Source organism: Pseudopodoces humilis, chromosome 18, assembly GCF_049639895.1.
Source record: "Pseudopodoces humilis isolate 2021_Gansu_Grassland_sample_001 chromosome 18, ASM4963989v1, whole genome shotgun sequence".
Classification (NCBI taxonomy): Eukaryota; Metazoa; Chordata; class Aves; order Passeriformes; family Paridae; genus Pseudopodoces; species Pseudopodoces humilis.
In genome coordinates, this window is record NC_142217.1 from 13,829,273 (window position 1) to 13,848,334 (window position 19,062).

At 45.7% G+C, this 19,062-nt stretch overlaps 1 protein-coding gene across 3 annotated transcripts in view; it reads right to left on the reverse strand.

Moving 5' to 3' along the window:
• The window catches only part of TTYH3 (tweety family member 3), a 73,822-nt gene extending 61,095 nt beyond the window's left edge, over positions 1-12,727 (reverse strand). For all 3 annotated transcript variants that reach the window (XM_005523189.3, XM_088063926.1, XM_088063927.1), the window contains exon 1: positions 12,516-12,727. In XM_005523189.3, coding sequence (XP_005523246.2) covers positions 12,516-12,638 — 123 coding nt within the window. In that variant the 5' untranslated portion in view covers positions 12,639-12,727. The remainder of the gene's footprint in view (positions 1-12,515) is intronic.
• Between the last annotated feature and the right edge of the window lie 6,335 nt (positions 12,728-19,062).

Sequence of the window (19,062 nt, forward strand, 5' to 3'; positions counted from 1 at the left end):
CCCAGCTGAAGGCACAGATGTTAGAAAGGAAGATCAACATTCACTACATCTGGCAAAGCAGCAAATTTCACTTTGGCAGAGAGAAAACAGACACGCCTGGTTTGAACTTGAACATTGATGAGCTTTCAAAGCCTGTCCTGGAAACTGGTTCTTTCTTAGGAACCTTGTGTTTAATTTATTGCATCACATAATCAAGACCACCCTTGCTGGAGCCAGCACATGTAAACCAACCTAACAATTAAGTCAGTGATCAGAGTCCAGCCCATGGGTTACACCTGCAGAACTACATTTCACCAGTGGTATTTGTCACTGTTGTGGTCCAAGAGGTACATCTCCCCCATCAGCAGAAGGTGATTCAGATCTATCCACAAAAATTAACTTGGATCTGCAGAGGACATTAAGAGGCAGGTCCACCACAGGCAGAAGATGTCACATCTAGCAAATAGCTAGTAAATGTATTTGGGACAGGAATAAGAGGAGCAGCCACGTCTCAGAGCAACATTTTCTTGAGAAAAAAATTAACAGCGATGAAATACTGTAGCAGGCAACTGAATTTTAATAGCTGCAACGAAGTCCACACAAAAAAGGTTGAAAGGGCACTGCAGTGAGACACACGTGACCCAGCCTCAGTAAGAATTTCAGACATGAGATACAAGCACAGAGGCAAGGAGAATTAACATGCCAAGGGGGGATTAGGGTAACCAGATCCCCATACCTTCTCATCATCCTCTGCTGGGAGAGGAGGCAGGTTCACAGCTTGTCCCCTCCTCCTTCTCCCATAACCTCCACATCACCCGAGGCGAAAGCTAAGCTGCACTAATAAAAACAGCAGAGCCAGCGTAAACTGTCCAACCTTGTTATTTACACCTCAGCAGAACGCTCCCAGCATCCATGATCATTCACACGGCTTCTCCAAGAGCCGCCTGCTAACGCAGGGACCTTGGAAGCACCTCCCAGAGCACCGCCTGTCCACACAGAGAATTCTGTCAACAGCACCTGACCTATTTCATATTCATCATCTTCAGTTTGCCATTTAATATTGGAGCATTTAAAATGCCGAAGAGCTTGTGTTTGAAGAGATTTTCAGTTTGCAGTAGGTCAGGCTGAAAAAGCTCAGGAAAAAGACCAACCTCTGCAGTGATCAAGAAGTTCACTGCTAGAGTACAAAACCTGCCCCAGAACATGGTCTCCAAGACCAGCCAAGAACCTCAGCAGGATATTTACCAAGTTGTACTTATGAGACTGAAAGGCAATTTCAACCTGGTAAATTTGCTGCTCCAGCTATTTTGTCTGCTCAGGTTGATCCAATGTTTGTCGTCTAACCTGTAGGAATTTTAAATATATACAGAAATAAGCAAAGGCCAGCAGACCCAGCACATTGGACCTCAGAGGCCAGGGATGAAGCCCAGTCCTACCTGAGATCCAGGCATTACTTAGTCTCATAAACCAACAATAACTCAGACTGTGTGGGGAGGGGATGGGAAGGACAAACAGAAGACGCATATTGTAATACAAAAAGGCACACAAGAAGTGCTGTACAGTGGTTTTAAAATAGCACCCTCATCAGAAGTAAAGACTTCTGTTTAGCTATAGAAGTGTCAGATAAATCATTCCATCCTCACTGGATGTACTATCTGTGCTTTCCACTAAATCCAGACAGAAAAAGACCCAAAACACAGCTGATCCATTTTTTCCTGCCACCTACTCCAACTGAAACTCCAATTTCCCTCTTAAGGGAACATGAACATTAATATTTGCCATTGCCTAGCAGTACCTCTGATCTACTCTTGTGCAATAGCTGCCATTTTTTCAAGCCCAAAGTGTTCATTCTAACCTCACTCAAGGTAAAAATTCTAAGGAAAAAAATATTAAAAAGGAAACCTATCCCTTCAGTTATCTCTGTCTAAGCCCAGTGGCAGCAGCTATCTCCATGCCTAGCCTTTTCCTAGGTCTGTACCTTTCTCTGGATTGCTTGCACTTGACAGCCTGTCAGTCCAATGCTAAAAGGAGATCACATTATCAGGGTCTACCACGGCACTTGCAAGGATCAGAACTACAAGCAGAGATGCAATAGGGTAGAAATAACAAATCCTTCCAGCCTTCCCCTCTAGTTCTTCTTCCGCAAAAGAAAAAAGCCCATGAGCATTTCAAAGGTACCAGAGGCAGCACCAGCTTCTCTCAGAACACCCCAGTCATCTGTTGCTGGGGGTCAGCTGCACAAATTAGTTCTGAAAATTACCTTGCTTCCCATTTCAGAAGCGAGAAGAGATTACAAAATAATAGAAGTTCACTACTCATTTTCTTCCCCCGAAGACTCAAAAAAGTACCTGGTACTTTTCATTCACCCAGCTATCCCCTAACTTCCAAAAAGCAAAATGGGCGCTGTGTGCAATGTCTGCAACTGTTCTTGTTACACTTAATCCAAAAGTGTAATTCCCTCAGGTGCTAAAGGTTTAATACAATACTCCATATTAAGACAATATTTTCATTAGATTCCATTTACTCTTTTCTCTCTTTGAAAGTTACATTATTACACCTCCCAAGGAAAAAAAATATTTATAAGCAGGACAACTCCACCCTTTCCTGTCAGTTCAGCACCACGAGGAAAGATTCAGCCAGAGGTCAGTCACAACAAACACTCAGCTGCTGCTCTCATTTCTGTGCCCTTGCATGTTCCTCACCAAAAACCAGACCTGAGAAGAGTCCACCGTATCTGCATTTGCCAAAAATCCACGATTTCTGCAATTGATGCAGCACAGCTTATTACAGCTGCAAACGTTCCTGGGCTCTGATAATTACAAGCCCATGGCTGGGCGTCTAATTAAAGGAGGAATGAATTAATGAGTTTTACCAAAGGCTTTTGAGTCACCATTATAATTCTCACCCTTAATCGGCTGCAGGACACTCAAAGGACACCGTGAGCAGGATCAGGAGCAGAGAGGGGGGACAAACCACCCTCGGCTGATGCTTCCCCCATCCCGTTCCTCTCCAACGTGTCACTGTCATTCAGACCCCGACAGCCAGATCAAACCCAGCAGGAAAACGCCTGGGCTTTCTGGACAGCTGAATACAAAAACGCTTCCTGAAGCTGCCACAAAGCGCACAGCAGCCTTTGGATGCCGAGAGCTGCGAGAGGCTCCGCAGAGCGCTGACTCCGGCACTTCCATTCATCCCGGCCCCAGCCCCCACCAGCAATTTACAATTACAGTTCAGTCTCAGGCTCCCAAGGAGGCAGAAATTGAAAACACGTTTTCATTGAAGCACAGCTTGAATTTCATGAATTCCATTACTCCCGACTTTCTCAGCATTTCCTGGAGTGAATACTGTAAAACCAGGGAGGAAGGGATGGGGAGGGCCATAGGTAAGGCAGCGACCCTGTGTCACCCCCCTGACCACACAACAACACACTGGAGGCGCTTGCAGCGAGGATGCAACAAAGACTATTCCTAAACTAAAGAAAATAAGTATGTATTAACCACCAGCTTAAGGAGGAAATAAAGTAACAACCTGCCGGAAGCCTCGGAACAGTATCAGCTACAGGCACAGCCCCAGTGAGGAGCATTACAGCTCCAGCAAGCAGCAGAAAGCATCTCTTTGGCAGACTGAGGCATTCCTAGCTCCTAAAGCAAGTGTCAAAATTACCAGTTTATCAGCTACAGGAACCTGAGCACACTGTTGAACTTCAAGCAAGCTCACCCCAGGGAAAAAGCGATTATAATCAGAGAAAACAGGTAGCACCGAGCAGTTTTTCCACCTGTACAGTTGTAACACAATCAACTTTGGAATTATTCAGGCGTGCTAATTAACACCCTCTGGATAGCTTTGATACCATTAGCAATACTTTTAATGGCTCTGTCACTGACACCCTTTTTCCCCAACCCCAGCTTGGGCCTTATCTTAAGGAGCATTACATCATCTACTGCACCAAGGCCTCCTTGTAACAGACACTATTATGCAACTGAAGTGCCTCCATTTGGATTTTGGCGTTATTTTGAATTTCGGCGTTGAATAGAAGGCTTGTTTAAATTCCCTGCATGAACAGCAGCGTTTTACAGCCTGAAAAGGGCGTCCGTGCACAGACACCAACACTGGCATAACAACACGTCCGAATGTGTTATACATTTGTGAAACATCCATTCCCCACATTCTCTTTTCCCCGTCCAGGAATAAATCCTGCATTGTTAGGGCTGATTAGCAATATCTTTCATCCCTAATTTCACACTACAAAGGGCTTTCATGCATATGCACGTGTGGCACCGTTCTGAGCTGTATCAGCCCAAAAAAGCATTTAGTAGTGACTGAGGAAATTGCAATCTGAGGGTGCAGCTCCAGTTTAAGTGAAGGTGAAGGGGAGTGTCAGCTCTTTCCCTGGATGGTTTCAATGCTGCTCTCACCATTGACCAAAAACCCAAAGCTCATTTGTTAAAATAATAACTTCAAAGAGGGCTGGCACACATTACATCTGCTGAAGCAAGCAACCTGATCAGCATGTGAAAGCACACATTATTGCAAATGTTCCCCTCATATCCCAGTGCTTGGAGAAGGGAACAGCACAAGTATCGTGACTGAGTTTCACCGACTGCTGTGGCCATGGATTGCACGCTAACCTACTTTTCTTTTTTCTTTTCTTTTATTCAAGAGAATAGCCTTGCAGCCTTAGCACACAAATGACTACTTTGCAAAAACGTGCACATTTGCAGCTTACCAAACCCTAAAGCTCACAATTACAAGATCAGACTCCAAAACTATAAGTGGCTCATTACGCAAAAAAAAATAGAAAAAAAAAAGAAAAAAAGAAGTTTGAAATGAAAGCTTTTGCAACATGAAAGTGCTCTGTGTTTTGCTCTTTCCTTGTTTATCTAATACAGAAAAAAAATAAAATAAAATAGCATCAGCATGGCTCTGCCCAAAGCCTCTGTTCATTAGATACCTGGAGACCCTTTTGCCATGCAGCAAAAATCATTTCTGGTTTGAGAAAAAATGTAAACCAATTCCTAGTTTTTCACCACTGCAACACTACATCAGCCACCCCTTGAAGGGGAGGAGAGGCTTTCTAACAGTGATTACTTTTTTATTTTTTCAGACTGTCATATGAAAGCATCCCCAGGCCTAGAAGTCTTGCCTGAGCTTGATCCTCCTTGATTTTAGCTCATCTGTCTTGTTAATCATTGTCATTGGCTAAAACAAAAAACTGGTAGGATGACATACCCAGAAAGTGCAGACAGCCTTGCCAAGAGAGAAGTAAAGTTACTGGGCTTGGATATTATTTTTTTTAAATTATTATTATTATTGCTGTTGTTGTTACTGTTATTATTATTATTATTTCCTCAGCATACATCAACAAGCCCCTGAGTATTATGAGTCTTTCTCACGTCTTAAAAGTAGGAATTGAGGTTTAGTACAGCAGGTAATCCTGATATATTCCAAAGTTACTCAGGTCTCATCTGAATCTCAGAGCAAATAAATTCCCAGACATCACATCCCTTCCCCCAGCTATGGGAATCACATTCAGCTGAAAACAAGCCAAGTTCTCCTACTCACTCAAGGGGAATGGGAAATCTCACTATAACTGGTGGAAAAGTTACTACTGAAAGTTAAAACAGAGACAAGAAGAGAACTGACAGTCACCAAGAGGTTAATTCAAACAAGGTGCTGACTCCCCTCCACCCTAAGAGAATTAAGAGTGAGCACCACCTTACTCACTGCTTGCTTGCAGCCACCCAAGCAAATTCACTTGACATCAAAGACTGTGAAAGAATGACTTCAGGAGGAGCTTTGGCCATCATGTTCAGCACACCCATCCTCACAGGTACAGGAGCATCTCCTGGAAGGGGCACACCAGGGTGAGCCTGCAAGCTCTGCCACAGCACAGTCTTATCAATCATCGACTCTGCACTTCACCCTTTCCATCAGCAAGTGCTGGAGGAGGAGCAGGAGAAGAGGGATAAAATTAGGCTTGTCCTCGAAGAAAAAGGAGAGGAAAAAAAACCAAATTGAACGAAACAGAAAGAACAGAAAAAAAGACAGACATTCCAAGGGATTGGAGAGTGCCTGCTCTTCTGACTGACTGCTCTGAAGACACATGCCAAGAAACCTGATGAGACACAGGCCCAGAACTTCCTTCATACTCAATGGACAGGTTTTTGTTTACAGGTTCCAAAATAAATATCATCCCAAAATGCAAGTAAGAGATCAAGAAGACTTGTGGCACAGCCCCTTAATCCACATTCAGAGCCTTGGGATTAAGTCAGAGAAAGCACCTGACTTCCTACCCTTAATCTCCAGTCATGCCTAATGGGATATGTTCTTCTGGGTGAGAATTTCTCACTTTCCCTAATAACAAAAAATAAAGAGCACTAAAAATCCAGAGCAACATCTGCTTTAAGCACTGCTTGCTTTATTGGATCAAAATTTAAACAAAGGCACTTTGTTAACCTGGAGAGCACAGATGTTCCTCTGCTCAAAAAGCCACGAGGAGAAAAAGAGACAAGACACAGTAAGACTGAACTGAATTTGTTTACCCCTTTCTCCAGACTGCTAGAGATCAGGTTTTGCAGAGCAGGAGTCACATGGTGTTACACTTGTGTGGATAAAAATGGAGCATTCTCAGGAAGACAAATGTTGTGTAAGGGCAGAAGCACCAGGGTGCCAGTGGCTGGCCACCACAACCAGACATGTTTTAAACTCTGGTTCTACCCTTCCAGCTGAGACCAGGATGGTTCCTTCAGGGCACCACATGCTCTATAAATGTGTCTTTAGACTGGGAAGCTCACCAGGCTGGGCACCAGCATCCTCTCTGTCCAGGATTAATACTTTTAGGATCCTACCCAGAGGAAGCGAGCATGGTTTGCATCTTTGCACACTCACCTGCATCTCCTTTCCTCCATGCACCACAAGGTGTTTCATATTTCTCCAAGACACCTTGTACTCAGCTAAAACCCTACATTTAGAACAGTTCCTTTTTTTTTACTAGAGTAAGGTAATCTACAGCCAGCGTTTCCAGAAACTGTCAGTTCTCAGGAGACCATCTGAAAACGTGGCAGCACAGCATGGGTCAGCAAACAAAGCAAGGCTGCAAACAGAAAGCTGGCAAAGGTGGACCTTTTTCCTCTCTGCATACCATATGCTGCTGCATGACTGGATGAACGGTCAACAAAAAACATTTTATGTCTGCCTTTGGTAAAAAATCAGCCAGCAAAAATTGCCTTGGTTCTACATTTTTGGTTATTCATTGTGGTGCAGCTCCTCAGTAAAGGCTCTTCCAGATCAAAGACAGAAGAGTCAGAGCACAGCACTGGCTTGCTGATAGGAGGCATTACTGCATGGTTACTCATGCAGCCGACACTGATGAGTAAAGGGAGGAGGGAATTTACCAGCAGTTCCTAAAAAAAATAAAAACAACCTCAATTTCATCAGAAAACATTGGATTCTACTAACAGGAGTCACTTAACCTTTCTGGAAATATGAGCAAACTGGTGCTACAGCAGAATAGCTGATCAGACCTTGGAAGAGGTCCATCTGCTCTTGAAAGAAAGAAAGAAACCTTCAGTCCAACCCCTTTAAGAAAGGCACATTACCCTCTGACTTTGAGCCAACTAGACAAAAACACGTCATCCAACTTGACTTATACACATGTTTCCAATTTACAGAAAGACTCTTGGTTTCAAAATTGAAATAAGATGCCAGTACAGTAGAGGAAGTTCTAAAACAATCTCTGTAATCCAAGTTTTTTGGCAGTTTGGGCTCCATCATGTTTCTCCAGCCAAGAAATACTTCCAAAGACGACATTAGCTGTTATGTGTAGGGAAACAGTCTCACAGAGCCAGAAAGTACCTGACAGAATTAATTCCTTGCTGAACCTTTGGCTATGGGTTCAAACACACATGCCTTGGATTAGAGCGTGCAAGCCAAAGAAAGGGAAGGATCATTGGGCTTACACAGCACCTTTCCCTGCTGGATCCCTTCTCAGCACACGTACAGAGGGAGAAAAAGAACATTACGACACGAAAGCACTGACAGATGTACGATAGGAAACTCCTGGGTGACAACACTGAAGAAAGCATCCCAAAGCCAAGGACTAGAGCATGTCCCTGCTCTTATCACTGCTTCCTTCAGCACGATTCTGCATCTTAATTGGTGTGAATCAATCATCAGTCATCTTCCAAAGCACAAACAGCTGCCATTACACCTACTAACCATGCATCTGCAGCTCTGACTCGTACCAAGAAGGCACGAAGCGGTGCCAGGGAAGAGTTTCAAAGGTGCTGGAGAATTTTTCTTTATTCTAGCCTGACTCACACATAACCTATGCATTTACACAGGTTTCTGTCAACATCACCAGTTTCCAGCAAGGAAGAAAAAGCAGAAACTCCAAAGTGCTCCATGGCTTAGCTTTTACAGCCTCTTTTTTCCTTTGCTGTTCACAGTGCACTTCTCAGCCCACAGTCAGACTCCAGAGCTAAAGTGCTGTGTCTCCTTTTCTGTCAGGATCCAGACACCCTGACTGGAGCAGATATCCATTACCTGTTGTTGTGCTGTATTACAAAGCTATTCAACTTTTCTATTTCTTTCCAGCCCATGACCTCCACACCACCCTCAAGGCTCTTAACCAACTCTACTCTGAGAAAGTGAATTCAATGCCATGCAGCTAAGTCATTCACAAGTAGGAGTACTTATATTGCTAAATAAATTAAACTAGTGACAGCAGCAGTCTCAGGACCATCTCACTGGGCCAATCAACTGAACTGGAAAGTTAATGGACAGTACTGGTAAGATCATCATGATTTGATCAGCAGCAAAAGGCAGGGAGACATGAACTGGTATTGGCATGATGCTGTCAGAAGGAACAGGAGCTCTGCTCCGTTTTTACATTCCCTTCACTCTAGAATTTGTGACTCACTACACAATGAAAAGGCTTTGCAGAGCACTGCAGTATGACTCAGATGAGAATACAGCCAGAACAAAGCTGTTCATATCAAGATATTTTCAACCCAAATGATTCATGGGAGGATTAGGAAAAGAACCGGTCTGATAAGATCCTCTGTAGGGAGGACTATGAAGCCAGACCTGCAAGCAGCACACGAAGGCAGTTCTGATAGGGCTCACCAGAATGCCAAACCCATGCAGAAGAAGGATCACAACACCAGCTCATTCTACATGAAGATTCACCTCAATTCCCCCAGAAAAAGAAAACAACTGGTTGTACTGCTTGTTGTGGCAGAAGCAGAGCATCTGAAGGACATCAGGATACACATACATTTTTAAGCAGTCTAGTCCAGAGGAGCAGCATCTGTCCTGCTCCTCCACACTCACACACATTGGTCTAACCTAATGCAACAAGATACGCTGTGCAAGAAGATAAAGAGTAAAGTAATACCAAGAGAGTGTTTTAGAGCCCAACTCAGGTGAAGAAGGTGTGCAGCCAAAACCTGCAGCTGCACTGATCTCAGCCCTTGGCAGCAGGACTGCCACAAACATTTCTCATGCTCTCAGACAAAAGGAGGAAGCCCTGGTAGGTTGGTACACAATGGCTGCAGCTGCCTTGAGACAGCCCAGAGCACAGCGGGCGCCTCTGCTGCTCTGGCCAAGGGACTGCCTGGGACAGAACAGCAGAAACAGCCATTGGATCTACATCCTGCTAGACATTCCCCATCACCCAGGGTCCCAGAAGACTTAACGAAGACCTAGACTTCAAAGACTGGCAGGGCATGCTTATCTGCTGCCTTCAGAGAGGTTTCAGGGCACAATCCTCGGCTGCTGCTCCAGGGGAATAGCGGCTTGGCATTACACTAATCCTCACTAGGCAGAGGTGCAAAGCCTCTTCAGGCAGCAGCCTCCTCACCTGCAGCAGCACGTGGCACTGCAACAAGTGACAGGACAACATGTAAACCCAAGCCACTGCATTCCACTTCTGGCTGCAGTGGAATGCTCAGTTGATGCACAATTTCAAAGCCCGGCATTGAGTACAAGAAACAGGTGGGTATTTACTAAAAGGTTACTAAAGAAAAGGGTTTTATAAGGAAAGTGCTGCTTTCCCGTGGTCATGGGTTGGGAAATCTTTTCTAGAGAAACAGTGAAGAATCAGAAAGGGTACATTGCTTCCTTCCTCAAAACACATCAGAATGGAACAGGGCACTGAGCCCAGCTGTATGGCTATTTCTGACAACAGTCCAGCTACCTGATGAATTGGAGTCACATAGTTTAGCAAAGGTAATCCTTCCTTAGTGCACCTGGGGACACCCTGCCCTTACCTGTCCCCATAAACTTCATCTAGCATCCTCCCATTGACCTCTCCTCAGCCCCTGGGGAAATCAAATGCACTGTGTAGTTTAACAGTTTACACTTAGGAATCAGAGTATCAACTACTAATGGAATAGAAAACAAAAATATATACAATTTGTGCTAGTGAGACTCAGTAAAGAAAAATAAGCCAATGTTAAAATTAAAAAATGAACTTCCTAATTTTGAGGATGTATAAGATCTCACCTGTTAAATATGAAAGGCTCCTAAAGATAAGGGAAGACAATGCCAGCACAGGCTGCAAACAGAGCAAGAGGTCCAAATTCCTAAAAAAATCTAGAATTCAAACCAAAAGGCCTTCAGAAGTGTTTAAAGCACAAGAGAGCATTTAGCATTACAGTTCCCAGTCCTGGATTAAGTTTCCCTGTTTCACTGCATTAGAATTAATCTATGTGCCTATGAACTCCAGAGTCAACTTGCAGAGCCACAGCAGCGTGGTTATATAACCACGGCACTGATAGCACAGGCTGCAGTGCTGGAGCCTGCTTGCTACCCCTCACCAACACCAAAACCAGCAAAGCTGCTGCTGCTCAAATCATTCTCTTGATGACAGGCACCTCAGCAATCCGGACATTTGAGTTTGGATTTGATAAGATGTTTTCTTGCGAGCTGATGTTAAGACTTAAAAGGCCATGGACTGCTGTGCAAGAAGTCCTTAATGTCATCAAGGGAGGGGAGGCAGCTACACAGGAGGAGAACAGCAGAAGGCTCTAAGTGGGAATATGATTACTGTAGAAAAATTACCTGACAAACAAACACAACCCCAGATTATTGCTAGGAATGCTTTTAAGCATTTTAAGTGAAAACTGGTACATCTGCTGTCTATTCAAAAGGTCACCAAGTGCTTATTTCACGATAACACACTCCCAAGAAGATCTTTCGATGAACTCTTAACTTCTGATCTCCAGGATCACATATCCCTTGTTTTAAAGGCAGCTACTCTCTGAGGTCATGGAAATACAGTTCAGCTGCTGTGCAGCATTACATCTGCATGTGGCCATCTTGAACTCTGCTAAGCCAAGGGAACTAAAACAAATTAACAAATTGAAGCTTCAAAATGCAAAGTTAGCTCAAAAGTCCCTTTGATTTACTGGTATAAAGATGTTTCTTTTATCTACCAACGACTCTTTAAATACATCTCTTACATTTTCCTCTAGCTTCAGTCCTCAGATCTGCTCATCTGTTTAGAACAAAAAGCTAAAACACACTGCTTCCTAAAGTATTTCTAATACCTTCTACTCCTAGGACAAACAAGAACTGCTTAGATGCTTTAGCCTTCGTGCCTGTGTGCATGATAGCAGGCTGTGCATATAGGACACTGCAAGTAGGTTCAGAAAAGCAAAATGGTGTTTTCAAAACCAGAGACCGTGGCAAAACGAGGCAGCAGAGTCACTGCAGCTCTGTTCCAAGATGACAGCAGAGAACACAGATGTTGGAGCACACAGATTCACTCCACAATCATTTTAATTACATGCCTAGCCAACCAAGCACAGGATACAGGCTAAGCAGCATTAAAAAAAAAAAAAAAAAAGCTGCACACAAGTATTCTGTGAGCATCCTCCTGTGCACTTGATGCTAACGCCACTCTCGTGCATTAAGTCATCTGTTTTCCAGCAGGAGGGCAGCTGCTTTTGGAAAGGCACTGCTGGCCTCGCTGCGGGGCTGGCGGCATCGCTGGGGATGGTGAGCGGAGCCTGCACAGGACGGGCACAGCCGGTGCTGGGCTGCGGGCAGGCCGGGGGCAGCAGGCCGGGAGCCGGCCGGGGCACCGGGGCACCCAGCAGGGCCGTCCTGCCCCGTTCCAGGGCTCACTTGGCCAGGTGGGGCAGCGGGCACGGTGGTACTCGGTCGAAGGTCGAGCTCACTGATCTTGGAGGGCTTTTCCAACCTCCTTGATTTTATCAGTCTATAATTTCACCTTCTCCCAAGAAGAACTGGGGTTCCGGGCAGGCTGGGGGCAGCTCGGGGTTGCTGCCCATCCCGCCGGGGGTGGTGACCCACACCCCGCCTGCCCCGGCCCTGCGGGGGCACCTGTCCCTGGAGCAGGGGGACACGGCACCCACGGCCACCCCCCGGGGGAGCCCCAGCGGGGGCCGCACGCCCCCTTCTCCTCCTCTTCCTCCTCCTCCTCCTCCTCCTCCTCCCTCCAGGCGGGCCGAGCCCCCGCTGCCCCGCGCCGCCGGCGGAGCGCATCCCGCAGCCCCGGGCAGACCCACCTGCTGGTACTCGGCGTCGTGCGGTCGGAAGTCGGCGGCGGTGAGCTCCCAGCGCAGGCTGAGGTGCGGCAGGCGGGGCAGCAGGCTCACCCACCAGGGCGGGGAGTAGCTCACGCCCGCCATGCCCACGCCTGCCTCACCCCGAGCCGCCGGCCATGGAGCGCCGCCCGCCTCACCCGCGCCGCGGCCGCCGGCCCCGCATGGCCGGGTGTCCCCCCCGCCCGCTCGCCGTCCCTCCGCCCGCTCCCGCTCCCTCTTTGTTCGCCGAGAGGCTCCGCCGCCCGCGCCCGGCGCCGCCCGCCCGCTCCCATTGGCGCCGCCGCCGCCGCCCCGCCCCGGCCCGGCCCCGCGCGGCTCCCCCGGGATCGGCGCTCGCTGCCGAGCCCCCGCCACAACAGCGGCGCTGCGTTTGTTTCCCCACAAATTTCCCGTCGCCGTGAATGTCGCTCGGCGCTGCGCTTCCAACGGAGGAAGGCGCGGTTTGGATTTAGCCTAAAACGCGGCGCGGTAAAAGCGATTTGTGCCACAGCGAGCGGTAAAGGCGGGCGTAAAGTCACTTATTGGTAGTTCCTGTCGAGTCCGTCTCAACGCCCATCATAAGATCCAGAGGCAGCAGGTTCGCCCTTCCTGAATCCACAGTTGATAGAGGCAGAATGTTATCCGGCACTCCCTTGGCTGGGCACACAGATGGCAGCGGCAGCAACGGGAGCGCAGGTGAACAATGAGACACTTCTCCTTATTGTATGACAGCACGAGGGGAAAATTAATAAAATAAAATAATAACTTGAACAAAGTCTTGGAGTCTCTCAGAATACTTCAGGAAACGTGTGGATATGGCACTTGAGGACATGGTTTAATAACGAATGTGGTCATGGTGGCAGGATGATGGTTGGACTTGGCGATCTTGGACGTCTTTCCCAACCTCAATGACTCTGTGACTCTGTGGTACTGGGCACAGGGCCACGTGTGGCAGAGGGTGGGTGTCCACACCCAGCACCAAACCACATCCCCACCCCTCACACCAGCGCTTCTCCCTCCAAAGTAACCCCAAACAGACCCTGCACGTTCCAGCCCCTAGTGCCACTGATGACAGCAATGCCTTCACACCAGCTGATGCACTTCATCCCTAGCACTGACTGCCTGAGCCTGGCTTGGTTTGCCCAAAACCCGAGGGGAAATTTCCAGAGGTATCCAGGTGTTTAAAGAAATGGATGAGCCTCTTGTGTGGTTTCCAAGTCTGCCCTCCATCTGTTCCACACGGATATGCAGTGCTTTGGTTCAGCTTCCACCCTTCTCCCTGCAGGCAAAGGTCTGGCCTCATCCAAACCCTGACCCTAAGCCAGTGTGTTGCTCCATCACCTTGAAGGGACCTACAACTCTCAGCTTGTTTTGATGACATCAAAAATGAGAGCCATGAATTAAACACCTGAATATTTCAGCAATCTAACTGCATAACACCACAGAGCTGTGCGTGCAGTGAGCTTTCCTCAGAGCCACTCACACACCACTTTCCCAAGGATCAGACTCTGACCCAATGGGAAAGGCTTTTCATTTCTTTCTAAACAGAACAGAAAATATTTTTAGGTAAAAGGTAAAAAAGATGAGTATACCTTCTCAGGGGATCATGTCAGAAACAAGTAAGTACATTAATATTCTGGATAATGCTAGGATAGTGAGGTGAAATAGAAAAGATAATGATAAGTGGCAGCAATCCCAAATTCATTCACTGTATTACAAATATTGTACTGCTCCTGTTGCAACTGAAATGTATAAAAAAAAATGCTGCTTTCTTTTAAAAGGAATAGAATGAATAATTTAATTCTTGCTGTAAGTATGCAGTGTGGCCCAGCATTAATGGAGGAGCTCCTAAACTTGGCCTGTCTATTCAGACCATCTCCCAGACCTTCAGTCTCTCCATCCCCGTGTCCCCATCCCAGCCTCGCTGCAGCACACCTCACCCATTGCTGATTGCTCAAAGCATTGTCTTTTAAATACCACTCAATATAATTGGGAGTTGGAAATGGAAAAAAGGACCATCCAGTCCCCTAACAGACATCAGGCAAATGATTTCCAGGTCTTGAAGGCTTGAGAAACTCTCATCTGTTTAGAATTAGAAACTGTGATGGCCCGTGAAAACTTAGAAAGTATTGGAGTACTGTGTATCCCACTGGGGAAAAAAAGGGTAACACCAACTGTTTTATTCTCCTAAAGGGTGGCAGATCAGTAGACATTATGGAGACACCTCTTTCCAAGTACGATTTTATTGCTTTTCCCAAATGCAGCCAGGATTTCATGCTTTATGTTGTCCTGACTGATGCATTTCATAAATAAGGAGAGCAAAAACGCTAAAATGGGCCATTGAACTCCTTAGAAGCAAATAAACATATTTCTGCTTATGTTCTGAAGTACAACATCAACTTCAACAGCTTTTGACTAGGATGGGATTTTCATATGGGCATTATCAACACAGCTAAAAAGAAATCTTATCACTCACAAATAGCATTAAGATTCACGTCAGAGGGCTCAGAGCCACGCGCTGTGTGCACAAGTACAAGATATACAAGGGTACAAGATATAAGACCTCAACTCCCTCCAGCTGTCTCCAAGAAAAGGGTTTCTTTTTCTGCAGGAGGACAGCTGGACATCAGCCAATTTTGTTTTCTTCCTTATTATTTTCATTTTTTTTCACAGTGCCAGCAAGGATGAAGAAGGAATTATTTCAAGGGCTGATGATCTAACACATTTCACCTCCAGTTCTAACAACCCAAAGACAAGGAGCAGAGAGACCTGACTGGGAGCAAGAGATCTCTGCGTAAGCCCCTTCTGACACAGAGTTTATGCCATTTGGAGCTAAAATGCTCAAGGCTGGAATCTGTCCTGCAGATGTAACTGCAGCCACAGGTCTCTGGATGGACACAAAACCCCCAGCAGGCTGCAAGTCCAAGCACCTCTGTCAGCATGTGAGGGACAGGGGACAGAAGATGCAGCCAGGATGCCACACTGAGATCTTGTCTGATGGGACTGATGTAAATCAAACTGCACAGAACGTTTTGGAATAAATGACAGGAAAAGCTGGATGCTGTTCCATGGGGGTGGGTGTTTGAGGCGCTGCACGGGGCCCGGGGTGGGTGGGAAAGGGAGCAGCTCAGCAGTGCTGGTGTGCATGCCTCCCCTCAGCCTCCTGCTGCCCAGACAACTGGATTAAATTAGAGCAAAATAAGGATTGGGGATTACAGAGAAACAGAGGCATCAACAGTTTTCATTTCTCCCCCACAATTATTTATAATGATACAGGAAAATGAAGAGCAGAATGGATTCAGCAAACAAGGAATAAGAGACAAACCACAGGATCCAGCACTAGCCATACTTTTCATGGCATTTTAGCCTGTTGTACCACATCACAAAGAAATATCTGCGATTCTTGGATGTCTAGCATCTCTCATTTGATCCTGTTCAGGTAACTCTTGATTACATGACAAGAGTTATCAAGGCTCTCATGTTTAGATTATAGCAGACTTTTTTTCCTTCCCACACAGTTAGGTACGCGCTGTTTTCTGAAGCCAAATGAACAAATGAGATGCTGTTGTGACATCCCAGGAATAAAATCTAACAGTAAATCACCCTTGCATGGAAAGCAGTTCTACAGTCAAGCAAAGCAAACTGCAAGTGTCAGCTTGTTCACTGGTAATCCTGCTGAAAAGTAACCCAAAGAGCTGTAGTAGTGTTTGCTAACTTGCTCTGACAGTGGCTTTGCTAAAGAATCACTGGACAAAACAGGCAGATGAGAAACATTCCACATTAAAGACAGCAAAGATAAAAAGACTAGTTTAAACCTCCAAAACAAGGCAGCCAGTGCTGTCCTCCATCCTCTTGAGACCACAGGGCAGTCTGCAGAAGCCCTCTGAGAAATGTAGCATTTTTCACTCTTCACATGCTTCTGATTCCAGACATCCCTACTGCTGAAGTGGTACAGGCAATGAGAACACATTTTAAAACAGCAATCTCCAACCCCTGGCTTTTCTGATTCACTATGAAATTAAATAATTCAGCTTTTAATATATTGTGGAGCAAAGAGTCTTCCCCCGACTGTCAAACCTAATATGTGCTCCAAAAGGTTTTAGCCAACAATACAAATTAAAAAAAAAAAAAAAAAAAAAGAAGAAGAAGAAGAAAGCAAGTTTGCACCCCAAGTGCCAGCAGATGGATGAGTTGCCCTCCTGAGACAGGGACTAAATTACGGGTGGTCAGGGGGAGGTCAGCGAGACAACCGTGCCTCGGCTGTGGGGCCACACCTCTGACTCTGCCACCCCATAAACCCTGCCCTTACATCCAGCCGTGCCTCTTCCCGCTGAGCTAAACTGTGCCTCCATTAAAATTACCCTTCCTCTCCTCCCAGGGCTTCCTCTGTAATTTTCTGCTCAAAGGAAATAACAAAGCCAGGGCTGCTCTCCAGCCCCCTCCATGACAGCTCCATCTCCAGCCTCCGCTCTCCTAGCAAGGCCACGTTGCCAAGGATCTTCCCAGCTGCCTTCTCCTCCAAGCTTGAAAGACTTTCCCTGAGTGGAGGTATCTGCAGGCAGGAACATACATTTGGGTTTTCATGACTTTCCTCTGACATCTTGCCAGAGACTTTCATGTTTACACAAAGAATAGCCACTATCAGGGCCAGCAAAAAAAGCTTTCAGCCAACTGAAAGAAATAATAATAGAGGGTTAATTCTCTCATTTCCAGTCCTAAGGCAATACTCTCATGTTTTACTGGTCTTTTTAAACTGAGTTCTAGGGAAATGGGTGGAAAATGTGGAAATCCTATTGCAAAAGCACCTGCCCGCTCTTTTCCCCAGAGAGCCACACAGAGAACATTCTATTATTTAGTTAATTGCAAAGAAACAATTACAAAGGAACTTGGCAAACTCTCTCTAATCACGGCAAGACCCACTGCAGTCCAGTAAGTTCGGCAAATTAGCAAATAAGTGAACATAAAAAGGAAAGAATAACGCAGCTCAAATTGCACTTTGCTCATTTGTTTTGTCACTCTTTGTTTCTATTTAATTATTTAAGGTATTTCTTCATAACATTCTGGTACATTTTGTATAATAATGAAGGTTTACTAGCATGGAAATGCAATACATGGCTATTAAATATCTGCCGAGAGAGGGAAGAAAACTGCCAATTCTCTGAGTAGATTATATAGAGCCTGTTCAGGAAAAATTTCCAGGTTAGATAAATAGAAGGTTCTGCCATAATTTGTCTAAGTTCCAAATAAGGATTCCAGCTTGATAATGGCAATGAAAAGCAATGTTTGTGCAGGACGTTGTAACCTGTACTGCAGACACTCATGGTCAACCCCATTTCTTAAAAGCTCTTCTAATTTTCCATGCATATACCTAAAGGCCATTCAATCACATCCTTTTGTTACAGCAGCCCTGTAACCAAGTGACAGATTTTACAGTATTTCATCCCTAAAGTCATATTACAGCAAAGGCTTTCAAACTGTGTTACATTGCTGGGGCAGAGGCCCAGCTCTGCAGAGCTGATGGGCTGAGGAGAGGAGAGCAATGAGATCTGGTGTAAGATTGTCTGGCTGATAATCAGGGAGGTAAAACAGCCCTTGACAATGGACATGATGTCCCTCCTGCTTCTTCCCAGACCATTTTGATCACCAAGGTTTTATGACAACTCTGTTTACAGCAATAGAAGCCCTAAAGGGGCTTATGTGGTACCCAGAGCAATGTCTGTGAGGCAAAACCCTCCCAAAGAGAGGGGAGCTGGGACAGCCTGAGCAACACCTTGAGCTGGGACATTGGCTCAGACACAGCTCTGGGGAGGGGGACAACACAACCACTGTCCTGGAGAGCAGGGGGAGTCCAAATCCTCGGGTTTGAAAGGGGTAATTGGGAGAGCCCAGCAGGGTGGGACAAAGGGGAACAGGGTGCAACTTCATCAGGGTACTACACCAGGGTGTAATTCCTGAGAACATAGCAACATTCACTGTGTAATAAAAAATATTTTATAAATTTTATTATATAAAATACTTGCTGTTTAAGGCTATTCCTTGAGCACAGCAAGAGTGGTTACTGAACACCACGTGTAAGCAATGTGCCAAACACACACCAAAACCATTGGGCATTGGGAAGGGAATGTCAGCACTGCCTCCACCAGCAGAGCAGCACTTCAGCAAACAGAAGGAAACATCAGAGGAACTGATGCAGCACCTGACCACCAACCATGTCTGAAAATCCTTCCCTAAAAACCTGGAGTCTAACATGGAAATTTTGTTCTTTGCAGGTCTTAATGACACCCATTGAATTAAACTTTTTTTCTCCCCTTAAAAAGTTTGTATGAGGAAATCAATTCATTAGCTGACAAACCTACCACAGAGAGGTGCTGCAAAGCTTGCAAGAGTCAAGGGCATTCCAACTTCAGCTGCAGACAAATTATGGCTTAATATAACTAAGTGTGAATGTTTAATTGCTTTCAACTGAATTCAAGACTAGTCTGCTCCAAGAAATAATACCAAATTTTTCCATTCATGCCTCATGGATTAC